At 38.5% G+C, this 21,899-nt stretch overlaps 2 protein-coding genes across 2 annotated transcripts in view; one reads left to right on the forward strand and one right to left on the reverse strand.

The window, feature by feature from the left end:
* The first annotated feature begins 43 nt into the window (after positions 1–43).
* RAB20 (RAB20, member RAS oncogene family) lies at positions 44–2,454 on the forward strand. The gene is made up of 2 exons (XM_070956737.1): positions 44–272; positions 1,451–2,454. Exons 1-2 carry the CDS (start codon positions 104–106, stop codon positions 1,981–1,983), a joined length of 702 nt encoding a protein of 233 aa, XP_070812838.1. The 5' UTR covers positions 44–103; the 3' UTR covers positions 1,984–2,454.
* A 2,688-nt stretch (positions 2,455–5,142) lies between these two features.
* COL4A2 (collagen type IV alpha 2 chain) overlaps positions 5,143–21,899 on the reverse strand; it is a 226,075-nt gene continuing 209,318 nt past the window's right edge. Inside the window, exons 40-48 of the mRNA XM_070933134.1 lie at positions 21,049–21,174; positions 18,230–18,346; positions 16,078–16,239; positions 15,888–15,986; positions 15,183–15,329; positions 14,271–14,387; positions 12,478–12,669; positions 8,731–9,017; positions 5,143–6,073 (exon numbers count right to left, since the gene is read on the reverse strand). Of these exons, the coding sequence (XP_070789235.1) occupies positions 5,819–6,073; positions 8,731–9,017; positions 12,478–12,669; positions 14,271–14,387; positions 15,183–15,329; positions 15,888–15,986; positions 16,078–16,239; positions 18,230–18,346; positions 21,049–21,174 (1,502 nt within the window). The 3' untranslated portion in view covers positions 5,143–5,818. The remainder of the gene's footprint in view (positions 6,074–8,730; positions 9,018–12,477; positions 12,670–14,270; positions 14,388–15,182; positions 15,330–15,887; positions 15,987–16,077; positions 16,240–18,229; positions 18,347–21,048; positions 21,175–21,899) is intronic.

The following is a 21,899-nucleotide window of genomic DNA, read 5'->3' on the forward strand; positions in this document are numbered from 1 at the left end:
CCTCGGAGCACAGCGAAAGCGCAACTCCGCCTCTCTTCTCCGAGGAACTCCAGGAGCGCCGGGAGGACGGGGAAGGCTGCGCCATCACGCCCGGCGGGACAACATGAAGCCCGACGGAAAGGTGGTGCTGCTGGGCGACATGAACGTGGGCAAGACGTCGCTACTCCACCGCTACATGGAGCGGCGCTTCCAGGACACCGTTAGCACCGTCGGGGGCGCCTTCTACCTCAAGCAGTGGGGCCCCCACAACATCTCGGTTTGGGACACGGCAGGTGAAGGGGGCCGGGGGCCACGTCGGCGAGTTTGTATTTTTCCCGCCGGCGGCGGCGGGGTGGGTGGGTGCCTCTCCCTCTTGCGCCTCCGAGGCCGAGCGGACCGTGCCCGGGACGAGAGACGCTACGCCGCGCTCGGCTAACTTTGCCAACTTCGGAAAAGCAGGCCGACACGCCCACCGCTGCTTGCTTAGCCGCACATATTCGCTCCGCTGTGGGAAGTCAGCGTTTGCGGTCTGGGGAGCCCGCCCGCGGGAGCTGAGCGGCCGACTCGACCCGGTTGTCTGCCTTTCCGGCACCGCGCCCGCTCAGTTCCTTGGAAGGGTTTCCACTCCAGCGCCTGGCTCCTGTTTTACTTTAGGCCCTACATTTCAGCTTTTTGGGAACATCCAAGACTTTGTGGGCTTCTGGCATAACTTAAGCAGCTTTTCCAAAAGAAGCTTTGACGCTATTGCGTCAGTAACAGGACTATATGCAAGGTTTTTAACATTTATTATGGAATGGCAGCAGCAACCAGCTTGGGGGATTATATATTAGGGTAGACAAAGTTTCCTTATCTTCCTGGCTAGTATGAGGGGGAGAGATTTGCATTACTGAAGTCTGTCCAATTCAAAGGTGAATTCATAGTCTGCTTGGTGTGAGTTTTCAGTTGTTGGAAAAGTACAACAAAACTCTTGGGAAAATTCAGAAATTCATATTTAGACTATTTTTTATGGTCAAGCCAGTATTCTTTAACAGAAAACAGAGTTGGAAGTGACCTTGGAGGTCTTCTAGTCCAACCCTTTGCCACAAGTAGGAGACCCTATACCATTCTGGACAAATGGCTGTCCATTCTCTTCTTAAAAACCTCCAGTGATGGAGCACCCACAGCTTCTGAAGGCAAGCCCTTCCATTTACTGATCAATTGTTCTCACCGTCAAGAAATTTCTCCTTAATTCCAGGTTGCTTTTCTCCTTGATTAGTTTCCATCCATTGCTTGTCTTGCCTTCTGGTGCTTTGGAAAATAGGTTGCTCCCCTCTTCTTTGTGGCAACCCCAGAGATATTGGAACATTGCTATCTTGTCATCCCTAGTCCTTCTTTTCACTAGACTAGATATACCCAGTTCCTGCAACCGTTCTTCATATGCTTTAGCCTCCAGTACCCTAATCATCTTTCAGTATTGTGTTTTTTCTTCCAGGTCGCGAGCAGTTCCACGGCCTTGGGTCCATGTACTGCCGAGGAGCAGCAGCTGTTATTCTCACATACGATGTAACTAACTTACAGAGCATGGTGGAACTTGAGGATAGGTTCTTGGCATTAACAGATTCCGCCAGCCCAGATTGTCTCTTTGTTATTGCTGGGAACAAAGTTGACCTGACAGATGTGTGTGCCTCTTTGCCTGAATCAGAAGACAAGCATCAGTTTGAGAAGCCCTCCAACAGTCCCATTTCTACAAAGGTTAAAAAACAAGTCCATATGAATGATGCTGCAGCATTTTATAGGAAAATCCTCAAGTATAAAATGTTGGATGAGGTAAATGCTCCAGCAGCAGAAAAAATGTGTTTTGAAACTAGTGCGAAAACTGGTTATAATGTGGACCATCTTTTTGAAACTGTATTTGAAATGGTAGTACCGGTAATATTGCAACAAAAAGCTGAAGGCTTGCCACAAACAGTAGACTTAAATAACTGCAAGACTGTTAAAAACACACACACTGCATGCTGCAGATAACTGAATGAATTTTTACACCAATTGAAGGACAATGCAGAAAAGCGTTACAACAATGCAAAAGTGTTACAGTATTGCAAAAAGAAATGTTGAATGAAGACAATGCAAAAATAACAAGGCCAGCCAGACAAACTGCATCTTCTATAAGAATGGATGATGTAATGAGAAAAAAACTTCTGTGAAGGGGAGCTTGCAGTCAATTATTGAAAGCTTTTAAAGCCCATTGTGATTTTTTTGGCCCCCTCCACATTAAATTTATGATACTATATGCTGTTTTACACATGAATCTTTAGTATTTGTTTTGGCAAGAATCTTTTGATATGTGGCATTCACTATGTAGTAAGGAGGAATTTATAAATGAAGAAACAGATTTCAGGAAGGAGGTAGATGTTGATCAGCCATTTCGAACCATATTTTTTCAGCAAAATAAAGAATTGTAGCAAACTAATTCTTCCCTTTTCTCCCTCCTCATTAATTGCACGGTTGTGGGCCACCGGAGCCAGACCAAAAAGGAAAGTCAGATCAATAGAATGGGATTGAGTCACTATCAATATAGAGTCACTATCAATATAACCCAGACATTTGTTGTTAGACAAAACATTTTTTCCCATTTCTCCTATAACAAAATGCACCTAAAGGAATTCACAAAGTAGTCTGCAGTTTTAGGTTGATCTGAACTCAGTGGTGAATTGGTGGTATTGGGACTAATGTTTATAATTGTACTATTAGCTTCAATCTTTGATATTCCAGGGAGTTGATGAATTATTTATGTTCTAAATCAGTAAGAGTAAATATTTTTGGTTATTAGTAGATCAGGTTCTGGTGAAATTATTTAAGCATATTTTTGTTAAATTATGAATAATTAATAGTCATAAAAGTGGATATGAGTACATGGCTAGGGGGAACATTAATTTGTAAAAGTGGGTGAGGACAGGGAAGAAAATGGATGTGTTATGGAGATGATTGCAATATAACGGAACTTGATTGTTAGAGGATCAAAATTATTTAAATATTTTGGTTGTAATCAGTGATAATGTATTGATGATAGCAGTGATTTTTCAGTGAATTTTTCCTTGTTAGGAAGATTATTTTTTCTAAAGATCTGCACTTATCTCCACATTTTCTGAATGTGAAAGAAATTACTATGAGGCTGATCAAACAATCTATTGACACAAAACAGCTCTTTACCTCTGACTATTTTTTAGACTATATTAGCAATAAAATTTACTAATTACTTTTGTGACAATAATTGATAAAACTACAGATTATGGCCTAAAGTATGCCCAGATTATATATATTGTCTCTGAATCCCAAATATGGTACACCATTATAGTATTTATTTTAGGACTGAGTTCTGGCAGGAAATAACATTGCTGAGCTCATCCTTGGAGGAAATAGATTTTAAAAGTAAATGAGAATTGGGAGGAAACTGAGAGACACGGCCTGGAAATCCATAAAAAATAATTGGGCCTTTAAATCCACATAGTACTCTTCTAATTCTGAAACTTTTTCAGTCTTTATCAGATACTTAAGAAATAGATCAACAGAATTTCCTTAAATATGAAGAATTTAAATTGATTTCAAAGTGTGATTACATGCTCTGCTTCTAAGGGTATGCACATTTACAATGCAACCTCTGTGCTGCTACGGTTTACTAGACGGTGATGTTGGGAATGCCAGGGCCTTTTAAATAAGAACTCCCTGGATTCTCTTGTCCTGTCCCCTTCAAGTCACTTCATATATGGGTTGTTTCTTTACATGGGATTCTTTTTCTTTTTTTTAGGATTTAAGTCATGCCTTATAAAACCCGTACCAATTCAATAACAAAAAGTTGATACTTTTATTTATCATACAAAAGAAAAGTCATCCTAAGTACAAAGGAGAAACACATGAAAGGACATTTGAGCATTTCTTATTCAGGATTTGGTTTGGGAAGGAAACACTCCGTGGAACAGTGGGAAGTCCCAAGTGCCCAATTACAGATTAGTCTGGGCAGCTGCCCTATACCTGCCACTCAAAGAGGGTTGTTGTCATTTGCAGCATTGAGATTCTGCCTCCTTTTCATCTGCTTGTCCATACTGGTGAAGGAATTGAGGATAGAAACTGATTTACTCAACAATTTTATGTTTATCTGGAAGCCAGTCGAGCTTCATTTGTACAGTTAAGTATGCACACAATGAGCCATGGTGCAGTGGTTAGGGTGCAGTACTGCAGGTACTTTTATTTATTTATTTATTTATTTATTTATTTATTTATTTATTTATTTATTTATATTTCTATGCCGCCCACTCTCCGAGGACTCTGGGCGGCTTACACCAAAGACAGTATACTAAATAGCATATGACTGCTAGTTCAGCAGATCAGCGGATCAAATCTCACCAGCTCAAGGTTGACTCAGCCTTCCATCCTTCCAAGGTGGAAGGCAGATTGTTGGGGGCAATATGCTATTTAGTATACTGTCTTTGGTGTAAGCCGCCCAGAGTCCTCGGAGAGTGGGCGGCATAGAAATATGAATAATTAAAAAATAATAATAATCACAGCTTTGGTATTACGCTGCTGAGAAAAGTGTATTTCTCACTTTCCCAGGCACAGTCCTAATTCTTTCTGGGCAGAGATGCCTTTTCTGTAACTTACTTCCCTCCCAAGAATGAGATACTAATTGAGTCTCTCTTATCATCCTTATATTGGGAAGAATGACAAATGTCACATTCCTAAGTGTGGACACTCACCATCTTACTAAATGGTACTCTAGTGGAGTGGTTCTTGACTATAATTGCAATTGGAAAAGCTGCAAGGCATAATTTTCTAAACACCTTCCTTTTGTGCTTTTCCTGAAATTGTGAGATTATTATGACAGTTTCTGCAATACCCACCAATGGTTGAACAGAATTAGGCCAAGTAGTATTTGCCTAAATAGGCAAAGTACCTTCAGATATGGATTCCAAATCATAATTTCTCATCAACCCAGCTAGAATATAAATAGTTTTATATTCTATAAAGGCCATAGTATATACTATAAAGGCCATAATTTATCTCCAAGCCATACTAAAGTAATATTAAGATAAGTGAATTCTGGTCTAATGGGTTATGTCTATCCATTGAGGATATTGCATAGAATAATATAAGATTGCATTCAAAAAAAGTCAAGTGACACACAAAGCTTATTGTTCATTCTCTGCAGACTTTTGAAATAATTAGGCATTAATAGCAACAGGATGTTTAATAAAGTAACAGTGTATAAAAATAAAGGCCTTGAAATATAACAAAAGTATATTCCATGCATGTTTCCTTCAGTCATAAAAAATTGTAGTTCTGTTGGATTTGTAACCAAAGACCTCAGCTAAAACAGGGCTCCCTTAGAGCAAGCATACAGCTTATTTTTGACTGTTTTGATGATGTTGAAATGGCATTTGCATTTTAAAAATATGAGTATGCTAAATACAGTTTAAAATCCTAAATTCTAACATAATTTGCAATTGTGTTTAAATGTTTATTTAATACTCAATGACTAAGAGTAGTGTTCAGTAGTACATAAAAAAAAGATAAATATCATTTGACAGTAAATCAGACTTAAATGACAGCAAGTGTATTTAATAATGAAATTTTGTCTATTGTTTTATTCCCATAAGAGACTGTATTATTTGCAGCATATAAAAGCAAACTCACAATTACATGAACAAAGGCTGAACAATTGTTTGGTTATATGTACTTGCAGTGTTTGTTCTTCCAGATAACAATGGTGTTCAAATAATGAGGTAATAAGTTAAATAAGCACCAACAAAATCTAATCCATGCCACTTTGAAGTGACATTTCTTTTTTCAAGGGGGGTTGTTTATTTTACAAATTTTTCATACACACTTGGCATCTGCTTATATGTGTTCGGATGAGTCCAGCCTTGAGAGTATCTGAAGAAGGTGAGTGTTGAAATTGATGGTCAATGGTGGTAAGCCAAAAACTGTATTTGTTTGCAAAGTAGTGACAGGTCCCCCGAGCACCATTGCATTCAATGAATGGTGTGGCTCTGAAGTCTTCCAGGCAGCTACCTGGAGAAACCAGTGACTGCCCTCCTCCTTCAGCACCAGCTGCAGTGTGCTAGAAGAAACCAGGTAACAACAATTCAAATATAATAGAAAAGTACATTACAGGTAGTGGTGATCACAAAAATGAGAGTGTCAGTTTTGGAAGACAGTTTTCCTTTTTGCTTCCTAACTGCCATATATTTTAGCCTGGGAAATTGGGAGGGGGGTTTTGCTGGAGCGGTAGAAAGTTAGTCATAACAACATTCCATATTCAAGGACACTTTTGCCTGCACCTGCCGGAGACTGCCTGGAGATAGTATCCAGCTGAATGGGAAAAGTTGATTGGACTATGTGATGAACTTGTGGGTGTGGGGCAGGGCTGCGAACTGTTAGCTGGGTGTCGAAAACCTGGAAGCTTTCAGATTCGGGTTTTCCCAGATGTGCCAACATGACATCTCTAATAAACTGGAACTTTGAGGAACCTCAGGCCTCGGAGTTTTATTTCGTTGGGGGTGTTCCTTGGAACCCTGACAGAGAGACTTCATATGCTAACTTTCATCTCGGGGAAGGAGGGATATAAATCAAGTGTGGGGTAACAAAGGTTCCATATGCCCAGTATTGTCCACTAATACTATTTCTTTTAACATCTATCATTTCAGAGTTAAAACACAGAGAACCTATTGTCCGTAATGGCCATTATAATTTCACTTGTTTATCTGACGTGTTGAACAGGAGCTTAATGCACTAGATTTATGAACTGAAAATCAATGTGGGAAAATACAGAGATCTGTTCAGAGATGTTCTATATATGACCCATTCTAGGCAGCTCTTTTCCACATGCCAGACTCTCTGTTTTCTGAAACTAATGCAGTCTAATGTAGGGAGTGTAATTTATTATGCTGTCTGAAATTATATCTAAATAAGCCATTGTATGATCAAAAAGATAATCAACTACAACATTGAGATTGGCAGCTATGGAAATTGAATCAATGAATGAATAAATAAATGTAACTGAAATGCTCATACCTTAAATATTTAGTATATATGCTTTAATAAATTAATATGGTAAAATTATGGACCTGTATGTTTTTCAAATCAAATGTAAATGCTTGGAACTCTGATGATTTTGTGCCAATATTTTTACTTCTTAAAAGGGTGAATGAATAACCAGAAAAATAACCAGAAAATTAAGTAGGATCATAAATTTAGGGACTTCATATTTGCCCCATAGTCTCTTTATTTTTAAACCCATAGGTATCAAAGAAAGCTTTTGAAAAATATCAACTTGTTACATTTGGAAGAGGGTTTATCATTGAGATGGGAAGGGTTAAATCTCCAGGTGGAAGAAAACAAAAGGGCATTTGTAGTAAAAAGCTATATGGTATGGGAAGCAAGAAGAGAGAAAAATGTTTTGTGCAATTCATGATTTAGCATGACATGAATTCTAACCCTGACCCGAAACCATAAATTAGAGCTTAAGGGTTCTATGTGAGCCTGGTCAACTCTAGACAATATAGGTAGTCCTCAATTTACAACAGCTCACTTAGTGACCATGCAAAGTTATAACAGCACTGAAAAAAATGATGACTATTTTTCACATGACCATTGCAGCATTCCCATGGTCATGTTATTTACATTCGGATGCTTGACAACTGACTCACATTTATGACGGTTGTAGTGTCCCAGGGTCATGTGATCACCTTCTGCCTTCATCTTCTGACAAAGTCAATGGGGAAACCAGATTCTCTTAAAAACTGTTCTACTAATTTAAAACTGCACTAATTTACTTAACAAATTTCTCACTTAGCAACATACATTTTGGGTTCAATTGTGGTCGTGAGTTGAGGACTACCTGTAAATCATGATCAAGAAAACTGTAAATCTAGCCTATGTATATGAAAAAGGATGAATTGATGCAATATACAGAGGAGGTGGATTCCCAGCAAGGAGATGGTGTATTCCAGGGAAGTAAAAGGCAACTCATTTTAGATGCTGCTATATATGAAAGAAAGAGGGTGAAGACGGGCTCTCCCTAATAGTTCACAGAGTATATTGTAATTGCAGACAGCAAAGTCCTCAGTCTGGCAACATTTCATCTATAGGGGTGAAACAAGAAGTCAGCTTGGAAGAACCATCAAGTGTTATTCTTGGTTTTGGGCCTGACAAATGGCTACAGGCCTGCCTGTCAGAGCTATAAATATCCACCTATTGGGGGTTGTTTCTATTGTTGTTAGTTTCTTTTTGTTCTTACTTTTAAGAACAAAAGAGGAGCCTGAGTGGCGTAGGAGGCTAATGCCTCCTACTAAGGCAGCATTTAACATCCAGCTGCCTGCAATTACTGCGAGTTCAATTCTCACCAGGCTCAAGGTCGACTCAGCCTTCCATCCTTTCTAAGGTGGGTAAAATGAGGACCCGGTTTGTGGGGGCAATAAGCTGACTTTGTATAAAAAATATACAAAAGTATGAAGGCTATTGCTTAACGCATTGTAAGCCACCCTGAGTCTCCGGAGAAGGGCGGCATATAAAAATAAATAAATAAATAAATAAATAAATAAATAAATAAATAAATAAATAAATAAATAAATAAATAATCCCATGTTAGCCAGCCAGATTTGCAGTTTTGTGAGTTGGGCAGCCACCATAAATAAACAACCTTACGTAAAACAGGAGATAAATATAATTTTAAAAGCATTCTGAATTTGTACCCCAATCAGCAAAAGAAGCACATACCATAAGGAAAGAATACCCAATCCATAAACTGCGCCATCCTTCAGGACAGTGAGGAATAGTAATATCTTGACTGTGAATAGCAATGGCAAGAGCAGGAGCTTCACAGACAGAACAGCGACTGATGTAAGGTCTGATTTCTTCTTCTGCCACAGGCATCATTGGAAGAGAGGCTGTGGTTGACAGCCAGTAGGATTTATCATTACGACTTGCATAATAGCAGACATCCCCCGGATTGCAGTAAAGGAAAGGCATAGTGCTGAATCGAGCCAAACATGACCCAGCCAGGCCTACAAGAATAAACAGAGAGAATAATCACCAATGTATCTCCAGGTGCAGTTTGTTCTGGAAGTTTAAAACAATAAAGGCTGTCTTCCAAACTAGTAGGTACTTCTGAATTTCTGAATTATTTCAGAAACTTCCCTGTGAAAGATTGGAAAGGGGAAATGTTAATATATTTGACAATTTAGTGAAGTGCCAGAATGCTTCCACTCCCAGGATATTTTTTTTCATTTCTCTAGTATTAATTTTCAGTAAGGTTCTACACTTAGGCAGGGAAAACCAAACACATAGGTATAGAATAGACGGTACCTGGCTCAATAGGTGAAAAAGATCTAAAGTCCTAGTGAATCACTACTTAAGTATGAGCCAGCAATGTGCTGCAATTGCTGAAAAAGCCAATGCAATCTTGCGCTATATGAACAGAGGAATAGTATGAAGATAATGCCGCTTTATACCGCACTAGTGAGGCTACACTTAGAATACAGCATGCAATTCTGGTCACCACTATACATAAAAGATGCTGAGACCTTAGAAAGTGTGGAGAGAAGAGCAACAAAGATGATAAAGGGTCTGGAGGCTAAATCATATAAGGAACAGTTGAGAGAGCTAGGTATGTCTAGTCCAGTGGTTCTCAACCTTCCTAATGCCACGACCCTTTAATACAGTTCCTCATGTTGTGGTGACCCCCAACCAGGGCTGAGTTCTAAATTTTTTTACTACCGGTTCTGTGGGCGTGGCTTATTTTGTGAGCGTGGCTTGGAGGTCATGTGACTGGGTGAGAATGGCTAGCTGGTCATGTGACCGGGTGGCCATGGCTATGTGTATAGGGACTACTCAGAGGGCTGAAAAAAGTCATTTCTGATTACTTTTTTCATCCTCGCACTTTTGACTGGTCCTCACACTTATGACCATCCTCACATTTATGCCCGTGCAGCATTCTTAACAACCATGTCACTCATTTCACAACTGTTTCTCTTCACCACGGTGATAAGATAGGGCAAAAAACGTAAAATGTGAGGACAGTCATAAGTTCGAGGACTGGTCAAAAGTGCGAGGACCAGTCAAAAATAACTTTTTCAGCCCTCTGAGTAGTCCATGTGCACAAAAGGACTACCCAGAGGGCTGAAAAAAGTGATTTCTGACAGGTCCTCGCACTTTTGACCGGTCTTTACACTTATGACTGGTTATCATTTATGCCCATTGTAGCATTCTTAACAACCGTGTCACTCATTTCACAACTGCTTCTCTTCACCATGGTGACAAGATAAGGCAAAAACATAAAATGTGAGGACAGTCGTAAGTTCGAGGACTGGTCAAAAGTGGGAGGACCAGTCAAAAATAACTTTTTCAGCCCTTTGAGTAGTCCATATGCATAAAAGGATACAGCAATAGAGAGGGATGAAGGAAGGGAAGGGAAATTAGAGTAGGAGTGAGGGTAAAAGAGGGAGGAAGAGAGGAGGAAAAGGAGAAAGGAAGAGGAAGTAGGGAGGAGAAGAAGAAGGGGGGAAGAAAGTAAGAAGGAAAGAAAAGAGAGAGGTGGTAGGTTTGAGGAGAAAGATTGCTGTACAGTAAAAAAGATGAAAGGGAAGAAAACCAACCCCAAACAAATATAAAGTTATTAGGATAAAGAATTAATTGTTAAACTTTAAAGAATAAAAGAGAACAAATATGAATAAATAGCAATAATTAGAAACACACTTACAAACATACAATGTATTTTCTTTGAACAGAGTATTTGGCTGGTTCACAAATTTAAACAGTGTTTAGTCATTTCAATTAAATTTACAATTTCTATATTTCCTTTTTGCCATATTTATTCCTCATCTATTTTTTTTTAAATAATATTACCCTTCATCCTCATCTCTAATCTTAATCAAATTCAATTTGTCCCTTCTATATTATACCCCTTCGCATTGTCATCTATTTTTATATCCATCCTCACATTGGTTAATTATGTAATACAGTTGTTTAATACAAATTCAACATTTTAATATAAATCAATTAGTTATATAACTATCTTTTTTGTATATTAATCAATATGAACATGAATATTCCAATTATTTCCATGCAATCCAATTTCTTACAAATCAATTAATTATATTTACCAATAATAATAAACCAAATAATTTCCCCCATATATTCCTCCAAACCACAACTTAACCATTTCTGCTTTCAACACAATATACAATTAATAGTATCTCAATTATTACAATTCCCTAGTTAAATACAGCTTTTTTTCTTTTGTGTTTTAAAATCTTGAACTCTCCTCTTTTGCCCTAAATTTCCCATTGTTTGCACCTACCTTTTTTGGTGAGGAAAAAGAAAAGAAATTTGCCTGCCTAATTTTCCAACATTGCAGCAACAGCAAAGCCAACAGCCTGTTTTACTTTCAGTTTCCTTTTTCAGCATAGCTAGGGGGAAAAAAAATTGCTCCAGCACTCTTTGCAAATAAGCAGCAGAGCCCTGAGCAAAACAGCTGAGAGCAAATCAGCTGAGAGTCGGGAGGCTGATCAAATCAATTTATGGTAATTAACCTAAGCTGAAGCTGAAAGGGCCTGTTTTTTCTATTTTTTTCAGGCACCGGTCCACTCATTTGTTTTCTTTTAACACTGATCAGCTGTAGGGCAGCCCTTTGAAGTCCCGTGCAAGAATTTAAACAGTTTTTTTCCCTCTAGCCATCAGCTGGGACTCAGGAGGCAGCAATAGATTGGGAGTGGGCAGGGTAAGCGAACGGCGAACGGCAATCCAACAGAGGCAGAGGGTGAGGGTGAGTGAAGGCGTGGGGGGGGGCAAGAGAGGGCTTTGGCGACCCCTGTGAAATGGCCATTCGACCCCCAAAGGGGTCGTGACCCCCAGGTTGAGAACCGCTGGTCTAGCCTATCAAAGAGAAGGATCAGTGGAGCAGAGGGTTGGATTACAAAACCTCCAGAGTCCCTTCCAGCCCTATGATTTTATGTTCTAAGTTGAAGTACAGTAACAATAAGTAGTATGATGACAGTAATTCTATAATAGTGATAGTACTGATAATAGTTGTCAGTCTTTGCATGGATTTTGCTGGTACATTATTTTGAGACAGTCAGCAGTATCCTCCAGAAGACCTGATCGTAAGTCTGAAACAAACTGGTGTAGATGTCTTTAATTACTTGCATGAGTTTTTGCCTCATGTTCAAGAACTATGTTATGAATGGACACTATCACCTTTGGAGCCTTTTACATTTGTTTCTTTTTCTCTGTTTGCCTGTCAGATGTTTAATATTGGCCCAGCCATGGTGGAAATACTCTTCTTTCAAGATAATAATCCATGCATTTGCTGTATTAAGTTTATGCCATTGTAAAACCCCAGTATCAATCTGGTACACAATTTCTATTATGTTATCTGACAATGAATAAGCTATTCTGTTTGTTTGTTTATTGAAATGCTATTTTAAAAATTACAATGTATTATTTACTAAGCAGTAAAATGCATACCGAGATCCTGGTTATGCGCTTTGTCTTGTCCTTCAAAGTATAATAAACTGTAGCCGCTCCAAAGTTGGTTCATGCCCTCTGGACACATTGGCTCTTGAGTAGATTGGCTGTGCTTCACAAGAAGATAGCCTATGTTAACACTGCGGCCTGGCATACCTTGCAGTCCAGGAGTACCAGGAACACCTGCTGTACCTAGAGAAATATAAAGGCAGGATGTTGCTTTTAAGGTATTGCCACCCTCAAGTCTAAGAAAATCATGGCGACTTTATTTTCTGCTGAAAAATCTAGTACAAGTAGAAAAGAATCCACAGCTGTTCAACTGAATTTATTTGTGCTGATTCTGGCATTGTGTAGCAATTACCAAAAAGTACTTCTCCAATCCCAAAAGATACAGTGCACTCTGAAGATAACAAGGTCTCTTTTTCTGGCTGGGAACCCATTTGGAGTCCTCAGAGCATGAGAACACAAAGCTCCCATTTGTACAAGGAAGCTAGCCCTTTCTCTAGAAGATCCTTCCCACCCAATGGGACTTTTATGGCATTCCTAGAAATGCTAAAAGGCTCACGTTGTGCATTGTGCTTTGTAGCATTCCGACATCTGTTTCATGTATTTTGTTCAAATAATATATTTAAATGACCAGACCATGCTAGGTGTGTTATTAAGCACTAAGATTGGTGACCGAAGCATGTTATATCCATGGGCATTACACAGTCATCTCTCTATGCTATTCTCCAAAGGATAAAGGAAGTGTCCTTAAAATAACAGCAAATACAGAGATGTTGTGGAGGGAAATATATGTGCTTTTTAATTGGTTGTTGGAAGGAAATGCAGGTTGACACTGCTCTTTTTGCACTGGTTGTGGTGATCAGGCAGTCTTTGGCGTTGACAACATTGGGCATGCAGTGGTACTCATAAATACATACTCCCAAATATCTGGGAAAGCTGAAGTTCTACTATGGGATGAACCACCCTCTTCATTTCTGCAACCCTTAGATATTATTTGCATACCATGCTTAAAAGTTAAAAATGCCAACAAAAAGTTGGGTTAGATACCAAGTTGTTATATAGAAGCAGGCAACCTCTATAGATATCTTCAGTAGGATCTGCCAGGCTTATTATTCCATCGGAAAGGTTTGTTTTAACACTCTTTTAATAATATTAATTTAAAAAACTGCTAAGATCACAGGAAGCAAAATATCAGACTATAATATCATTTTTCCAATAATACTTCACTATTTAAAAACCAATTTTAATAAACATATTTATTTTAAAAAATAGGTAAACACCATCTAAATTACTTCTTGTGTGAGAAAGGCATGGAATGTCTATTCCAAGTTTATGCCCACTTAGGTGAATCTTTCAAATAATGGTTGCTTAAGTGCCTTATCTTTTTTTAAAAAAACTATATTTTTTCTTTAGATTATTTTGGCTCACATTCACATGTACACCAGTGGTGGGTTGTTACTGGTTCGCCCCGGATCGGGCAAACTGGTAGCAGCAGTGGCGGGAGGCTCTGCCTGGACATCTCTGCGCATGCACAGAAGCTTCTGCACATGCGCAGAAGTGTTGTGCACGTGCACAAGCACACACACACCCATGAGCGAACCAGTAGTGACAGGATTTGAATCCCACTACTGATGTACACACATTCAACTGACCTACTACAGTTGCAATCCTGCATTTATTTAACGGGGGAAATATACAGTATGTGAATAGTTTGGATGCAGAATTAAACCTTCAGTTAGATGAAATGTCTGAGAAGATACAAAAAAGAGAAGAACTCTAGGATTTACCTTCAAAGCCTGCTGGGCCGTGCAGTCCTTGTCCTCCTTGATCACCTCTGAAGCCTGGAGATGCAGCTATACCTCCTCCTCCTTGTGCTCCTGGTTTACCTATTGGGCCTCTAAAACCTTAAAAGTAAGGATATTAAACAGAATAATTGACTATGACACTTTATTAAAAAGTTGCTATGGTAATAAGTATTAAATCCACTCAGGATCTTTAAATAATGGAAGGTGTATGTCGTTCACAGATAATTCATGCTGCTTTGTATACCAAAGCTATTAGTAAGCTCCTATGAAGGGAAACTAAAGCAGGATCAGGTCACTGTGCCCTCAGAAGAAATAGAAAATCAAATATATGAGAAATTTCATGACCAGCACACTGTGTATTATCTTTTCTGAATGAAAATATAATTATCTGGAGATTTCATCTGAAGCAGGACAATTTATAGGGCAGGAACAGGGAAGGGCAGGAGGGCTGCAACAGAGCAGGAGCTGTGTTGTTGTAGCTTTACGTTTTCTACCAAATAACATTAAATTTCTGCATAAAAAGAACTGGACCTTTTCTCAAGGAGAACACAGTGGGAGCCCATATTGCCTTAAACAAAGGACCAATTGCATAATGTATTTTTTCACTCTAGAAGATGTGCTTGTAAAGTCAGTGTAGCAGGGACAGATACGAAACATACTAGTAAAGCATTAAATCCCTGTAGGATTTTCAGATAAATCTGCCAAAGCCACTGAGTAAGAAAGTACCAATGTTTGTTTGTGTGGCTGACAAACTGATACATAACAATTTAATCTGCCTCAATATTTTCAGGTGCCTCAAATATCCCTTTGAAATAAGTATTATTCAGTCTTTATTTGAAAAATAAATAGCTGCAGAACCCATGAACACCATTATTTTTGGTAGTAACCTCCTACCTGGGTCTCCTGGGGGACCATGAGGACCCATTTCACCTGCAGGGCCCTGGGGGCCTATTTTTCCATGGGCGCCTGGTGTCCCTTGCTCAGCAACCAGTTTAGGAAGTAAAGGTGGCAATCCGGGGGAACCTGGAGGTCCCTGGAAACCTAAAAGTTAAAAATCCAAACAAATCATTAATTTTGCAGATAGATTTTTCTACTTGCACCAGTTGAACACCTATGCAATTTTTAAAATAAATACATTAATCAATTTAATGTATAAATTTAATTTGTATAGCTGCCCAACTCAAATGATACTAAATATTTATCACATGTTGTTAGCAGTTGTTTATATGCACAAACTGCTCCATTTTTATTCCAGTTGTCTTGTTTTACCACCCATCTACTCTAATGAATCTATCACCTGAGAGAAAAGAATGCCTCTTGACTCATGGAAAGCCAGTCCTGTAAATAGGTTTGATGAACTACAGAGGATCCAATATGTTCTATATTCCTTACAACTATAAATATTATTAATAGGTGCTCTCTTATTACACAGAGAGGGAGACATCAGTTCAATTTTAGGAGTATGTAAATTATTACTGAAAATAAGTAAAACTAAAACTGTAAACATTAAGGATAAAGCTATGATAAAACTCAATAAAAATAAATGTTGGTTTAAATGTAGCAATTGCAGAAGTTAGAATACCGAATCGATCTACTTACCAGGGGGGCCTCTATCTCCTTTAGGTCCTATGGGACCAAAGTCTCCAGAAATTCCTGTTTGGCCAACAAAGCCCATGACTCCTTGTTCACCCTTATATCCTTCAAAGCAAAACAATTGTAGGCATGGGTTATTACATATCTGATTAAGTAACCTAATTTATATTCTCCACACTGAGTTTTCCCATCATACCTTTTGCTCCAGCCAAGCCTGATATTCCAGGTCTTCCATCTGGGCCTGGGTCTCCTCTTATTCCTTTTAGACCATCTTCTCCAGCTACACCTATCGATCCCTCTTCTCCTTTGAAGGCAAATGAGCCAGCTGTGCCTGGAGTCCCTGGAGGTCCGGGGTAACCTTCAAAAGTTAAGTAGAATTCAGAATGTTCATTGAAGGGCAAAGTTTGTGACACCAAACCTGACTACCCTTGATTGCTTTTAGATTGGTCCTGAGTGAAACATGGACGGGGATGGTTAAAATGTTTCTAATTTCATCCACAATGGTACCAAACTATTGGGTTGCTGCAGGGGTGAAATGTAAAATTTGTTATTACCGGTTCTGTGGGCGTGGCTTGGTGGTGGTGGGGTAATGTGACTGGGTGGGCGTGGCCAACTTTTTTTTTTAAAAAAAAACCTTTTCAAAGCATTTTTTTCTGCAAATGCAAAAAAATGCTTTGAAAAGGCTCTGCCGATCAGGCAACACAGCTGGGATTGTCAAAGCCTTTTCAAAGCATTTTTTAAACATCTCTTCCGCTGAAGAGGTTGCAGAAAAAAATGCTTTAAAAGTCTCTCTGGTGATCCCAGCTGAGTTGCCTGATTGTCAGAGAGACTTTTAAAGCATTTTTTTCTGCAACCTCTTCTGGGGAAGAGGTGGTTAAAAAATGCTTTGAAAAGGCTCTGACGATCCCAGCTGAGCCGCGCGATCATCAGAGGCTTTTTTTTTTTACTTTTAAAAGCATTTTTTCATGGAAGAAGTTGTAGAAAAAATGCTTTTAAAAGTAAAAAAAAAAAAAAAAGCGCCTCTGATGATCATGCGGCTCAGCTGGGCATGATGGGGGGGGCGTGCAGGGATTTTTGCTACCGGTTCTCCGAACCACCCGCCGCCATCACTACCAGATCAGGCGATCCGTCCCGAACCAACCCTGGGTTGCTGGGAGGGTGGTGGTGGTTATACTATTTCCACAGCTTCCTAACCACCTTTCCAATAGTTTGCATTCAGACAAAGATGGCTGCTTGTCTGGAGCAGCCCTGATCATATTCCACTCACAGTAACCCAATCTAAGTTACTGTAATGGATTAATGGGAGTCTGCTTCAATTGCATCATTTAAACATTATGTATGTATGGAAAAGTAACTATAGTAGTGGTCAGAAAGAAGCACTCTGATTAATTATCTTCCCTAAAAATAATTTATTACGATGTCAAAATGGGCCAGCTCAGATTAACTAATTTCCTAGATCATTTTGTTTACTTTTTATCATTTCATTAGGCATTTTAAAAATTATGACTAGATGACCTTTTGCTTGCATTCCAAAATACCACTAAAAATCAGCATTCAAAACTTTTATTTTATTTTGGATCTTGTAATATGTTAATTATAACATGCAAAGAAGGAAAATGCATAAACTTAATATTTGGCACTGTGGATCTACTAATAAATTGGCTGTATTATTTTAACATGCTTAACTGAAGAAGCCCTAACAGCCTAGTTCACAAATAATACTAAATCATAAACCATAGTTTATGGTTTATGAAGGCTACATTCACAGAACTTGCTAACCAAATCCAAACCCAAACTTTTGGCTTAGTATAATAAGTTCTATTTGTGTGTCTCTAATTAATTTTGTAATTACATGCCATACTTCTGAATTGCTATTTTGCATGAAAATTTCGGAGTTCAGTTGCCTTGCCTCAATCCTGGAATGTTATTAAAGTAACCCTCCCATATTTTCCCACTCCACAAAACATTTTCTAAGTAGTTTTTTTAATCATGTTTTTAATTGATAGCACTAGTTTATCAGCTATAGATTCCAACTATAATTACACTGCTAATCCTATGTGAATTCACCTGATATGAAGGGGGCCTGCCATGACCTATGGATTAAACCTTAATTACAGAATTTATATTTAATTATTCTTAATTACCATTTTGCCTAGTTAGTTTTTATGGTGAAGAAAGACTAAATAAACTTGCAACAAATCCAAATTGTTACAATGACTCAAAGTAATATCCAGTAATTTTTAAAATGAGTGATCTCCTTTTCTGAACTTTGTAGCTATTTTCATGTTGTGTTTGAATAGGACTATAGTTCATACATCACCACTGAATATATGGTAGTGTTGCATTACCTGGTACTCCATCAAAACCAGGTGAACCCACATCGCCAGGTATACCAGATATATTGGAGACTCCAGGAAATCCTTGTCTTCCATCTGGTCCAGGAGCACCAGCTGAACCTCGCCATCCTGCCAATTAGAAATGAAGGAACAAATATCAGATACACTGTAGATGCAGGCTTTGAAAAAAGGGGGAGGATAAAGGACTGAAAGACAGCTGGATGATGCCAGTGAGAAGATAGAAGAACTGGATATCTAAATTGAAATGGAAATTCATTCTGAAGATAGATTTGGGAGAATGATTAGTAAATACAGTATGAAGGGCAAGTAGTTCTTCCTATCCCACATGATGGGAACGCATCAAGAAAATGGGGGAAATTAAGAAAAAAAGGATGGCATGCAAAACAGCCTTGAAATGAAGTAATTACTGGCAGGAGAGATACAGTGGGAGGCTGCAACCTGGCTATTGTACGGGAAAGAGGGAAGGGCCATGGCCAGCCGCTTTTCCTTGCTATCACACTTCACACCAAAGCCAGACAGAAAATCATCCTTAAACGTTTATTCAGCTTTCATTTTCAGAAGATTCCAGCAAATGAATTAGTGAGATAGGCTAAGATTAGAATCTTTATTACAGACAAATCCCCAACCTGAATTTATCCATTGTTTTCCTGGATGGAAGAACTAACCTGGCATATTATCATGGAGGCCTGGCTTATGAAACAAAGGGAATTCTTCTCTCTTCTACCAGACTACTCTTTGTTACAACAAGCTAGAACTGAAGGGCAGGGGTAACATAGTGGTTGTCATAATGGTTCTGCCATTCAGAGTGGCAGAAGATGCCTTCCCATCCAAGTAGCACTTCAGATGGGACTTTTCTCTTGTAATTTTTTTTTTGTTGTTTCTGAATTTTGAGAATAGGTCATGAAGAGACAAGAAATATTATTAGATTTCTAATGGTCAACAGTCAAACAAAGCAATAGCTTTGAAAAAACCCAGTAGCTTTAAATATACCAGGAAAAAAACAGCAGAGGTAGTGAGATATCTTAGGCTCAGTGGTTTTGATTGATAAATAATGTTCATCTGCACCTCTATAACTGTCTGGTTCGGTTCTGCAACCCAACAAGACAGACACAGACTTCAGAGGATAATTAGAACTGCAGAAAAAACAGTTGCTACCAACCTGCCTTCCACTGAGGACCTGTATACTGCACGAGTCAAAAAGAGAGCTGTGAAAATATTTACAGACCCCTCACATCCTGGACATAAACTGTTTCAACTCCTATCTTCAAAACGACACTATAGAGCACTGCACATCAGAACAACTAGACACAAGAACAGCTTTTTCCCAAACGCCATCACTCTGCTAAACAAATAATTCCCTCAACAATGTCAAACTATTCACTAAGTCTGCACTACTATTAATTTTCTCATTGTTCCTATCACCCATCTCCTCCCACTTATGACTGTATGACTGTTACCTTGTTGCTGGTATCCTTACGATTTATATTGACTGTTTCCTAATGTGATTTGATTGCCTATTTGTACCTTATGATTATCATTAAGTGTTGTACCTTATGATTCTTGATGAATGTATCTTTTCTTTTTTGTACACTGAGAGCATATGCACCAAAGACAAATTCCTTGTGTGTCCAATCACACTTGGCCAATAAAGAATTCTATTCTATTCTATTCTATTCTATTCTATTCTATTCTATTCTATTCTATTCTATTCTATTCTATTCTATTCTATTCTATTCTATTCTATTCTATGTTCTTTTTGTTGTGCTTTTGTTTTTCCTTGTGCTATAGATACTGTCTATTGCTAAGTCAGCAATGCAGATACCTTAAGTTGATAACTGCTCTTCTGGATAACTATAGGTAATCCTCAATTTACAACCACAATTGGGTCTAGAATTTCCATTACTAGGCAAGACAGCTGTTACATGAGTTGCACCTGATTTTGCCATGATTGCTATGTGAATCACCACAGTTGTTAAGTGAAGCATGCAGTTGTTAAGTGAATCCAGCTTCCCCCCCTGAGTTTGCTTGCTGGAAGCCATTTAGAAAGGTTGTAGATGACCCCAGGATGCTGCAATCATCGTAAATCCATGCTGTTTGCCCAGGGCCCAAATTGTGATATGACTGCAGGGACGTTGCAGTGCAAGAACTGGAATCGGAAGGCATTTTTTTCAGTGCTGTCATTAACTTCAAACAATCACTAAATAAATGGCTGTAAGTTGAGGACTACTTGTACTAGTTAATAAAATAAACACATTGTCAAAAGTTTAGGAGATGTATTATAAGTAAAGAAAAAAACCTTGCCATTTTGAAATATTTCGTCTGAAAAAGGTTGAAGTCAGCTATGCCAGAAAGACAAGCAGTTCGGCATAACCTGAAAAAAGAATTATTCCTTCCTACTATACCAAATCACATGGCTGTATGTTGTAACAAAAAGCCTCTAAGCATACAGACTGACACAGAGTTACTCTTAGGTGAAGTTTGCTGGGAAGTAAGAGTAAGCAAATGTTTGTAAGTACAGTATTCAATTCTAGAAAATACAAATTTGAGTCATTAAATTCAAACTATTTCAATGTTGTGTGAGATGCACAGATGTTTTAGGGAAAAAATAAGCTGGGCAGTCTTTATATGAACACAACAGGATATAATATGAGCTAAACGGTTCTTGCAGCTGTAAAACTTGCAATATATTTATAAAAAATTCAGATTTCCACATAAGTACAACTGTACTTTCTGACATGAAATTTGGAATAAATGTTTTGTTTCTTTAAAAAATGAAAGTATTTTATTAACTGTAAGGCTAATAAACTAACCTGGATCCCCTCTTTGCCCCTTCTGACCAGGAGGTCCTCTGCTGCCTTGAATGGGGCTTGGGTCTCCTGCTGTACCCTTCTCACCCAAAACACCTAGAAAACCTGATATGCCATATCCATCTGGACCTGTTACGGAAAAAAATGGAAAGTTCTATATTGAGCATAACACTTTTCTAAATATGGCAATATTAATTATCCAGCTTCTAAATGAAGAAGTCTTACACGCTAACCACAGAAATGTGAGACACAATAATATGGACAATTTTCATATTTCAAAATTTGTGAGTCACTATATAGCAAAAAAGTCTCAAAAGTATTCATTGGAACACAAAAAAATCCCCCCCCATATATTTTTTTAAAAACATATTGCATTAAAATAACTAAGATTATCAAAGGCCTGGAGACTAAAACATATGAAGAACGGTTGCAGGATTTGGGTTTGGCTAGTCTAGAGAAAAGAAGGGCTAGGGGGGACATGATAGCAGTATTCCAGTATTTGAGAGGCTGCAACAAAGAGGAGGGGATCAATTTATTCTCCAAAGCACCGGAGGGCAGGACATGAAACAATGATTGGAAACTAATCAAGGAGAGAAGCAATCTGAAATTAAGGAGAAGCTTCCTAATAGTGAGGACAATTAATCAGTGGAACAGCTTGCCTTCAGAAATCGTGGGTGCTTCATTACTGGAGGTTTTTAAAAAGAGACTGGACAGCCACTTGTCTGAAATAGTATAAGGTCTCCTGCTTGAGCAGGGGGTTGGACTAGAAGATCTCCAAGGTCTCTTCCAGCTCTATTCTATTCTAAGACTCAAGGAGAAAAATTTGGCCTAACGCTAAAAAGACAATATTGTAG

Source organism: Pituophis catenifer, unplaced genomic scaffold (assembly GCF_029215685.1).
Source record: "Pituophis catenifer annectens isolate HBS135680 unplaced genomic scaffold, rPitCat1.0.hap2 SCAF_1, whole genome shotgun sequence".
NCBI lineage: Eukaryota > Metazoa > Chordata > Lepidosauria > Squamata > Colubridae > Pituophis > Pituophis catenifer.

Coding starts and splice junctions, on each gene's coding strand:
- RAB20 (XM_070956737.1), top strand. CDS start 104: ATGAAGCCCGACGGAAAGGTGGTGCTGCTGGGCGACATGAACGTGGGC. Junction 273..1,450: donor CTCGGTTTGGGACACGGCAG/GTGAAGGGGGCC, acceptor TTTTTCTTCCAG/GTCGCGAGCAGTTCCACGGC.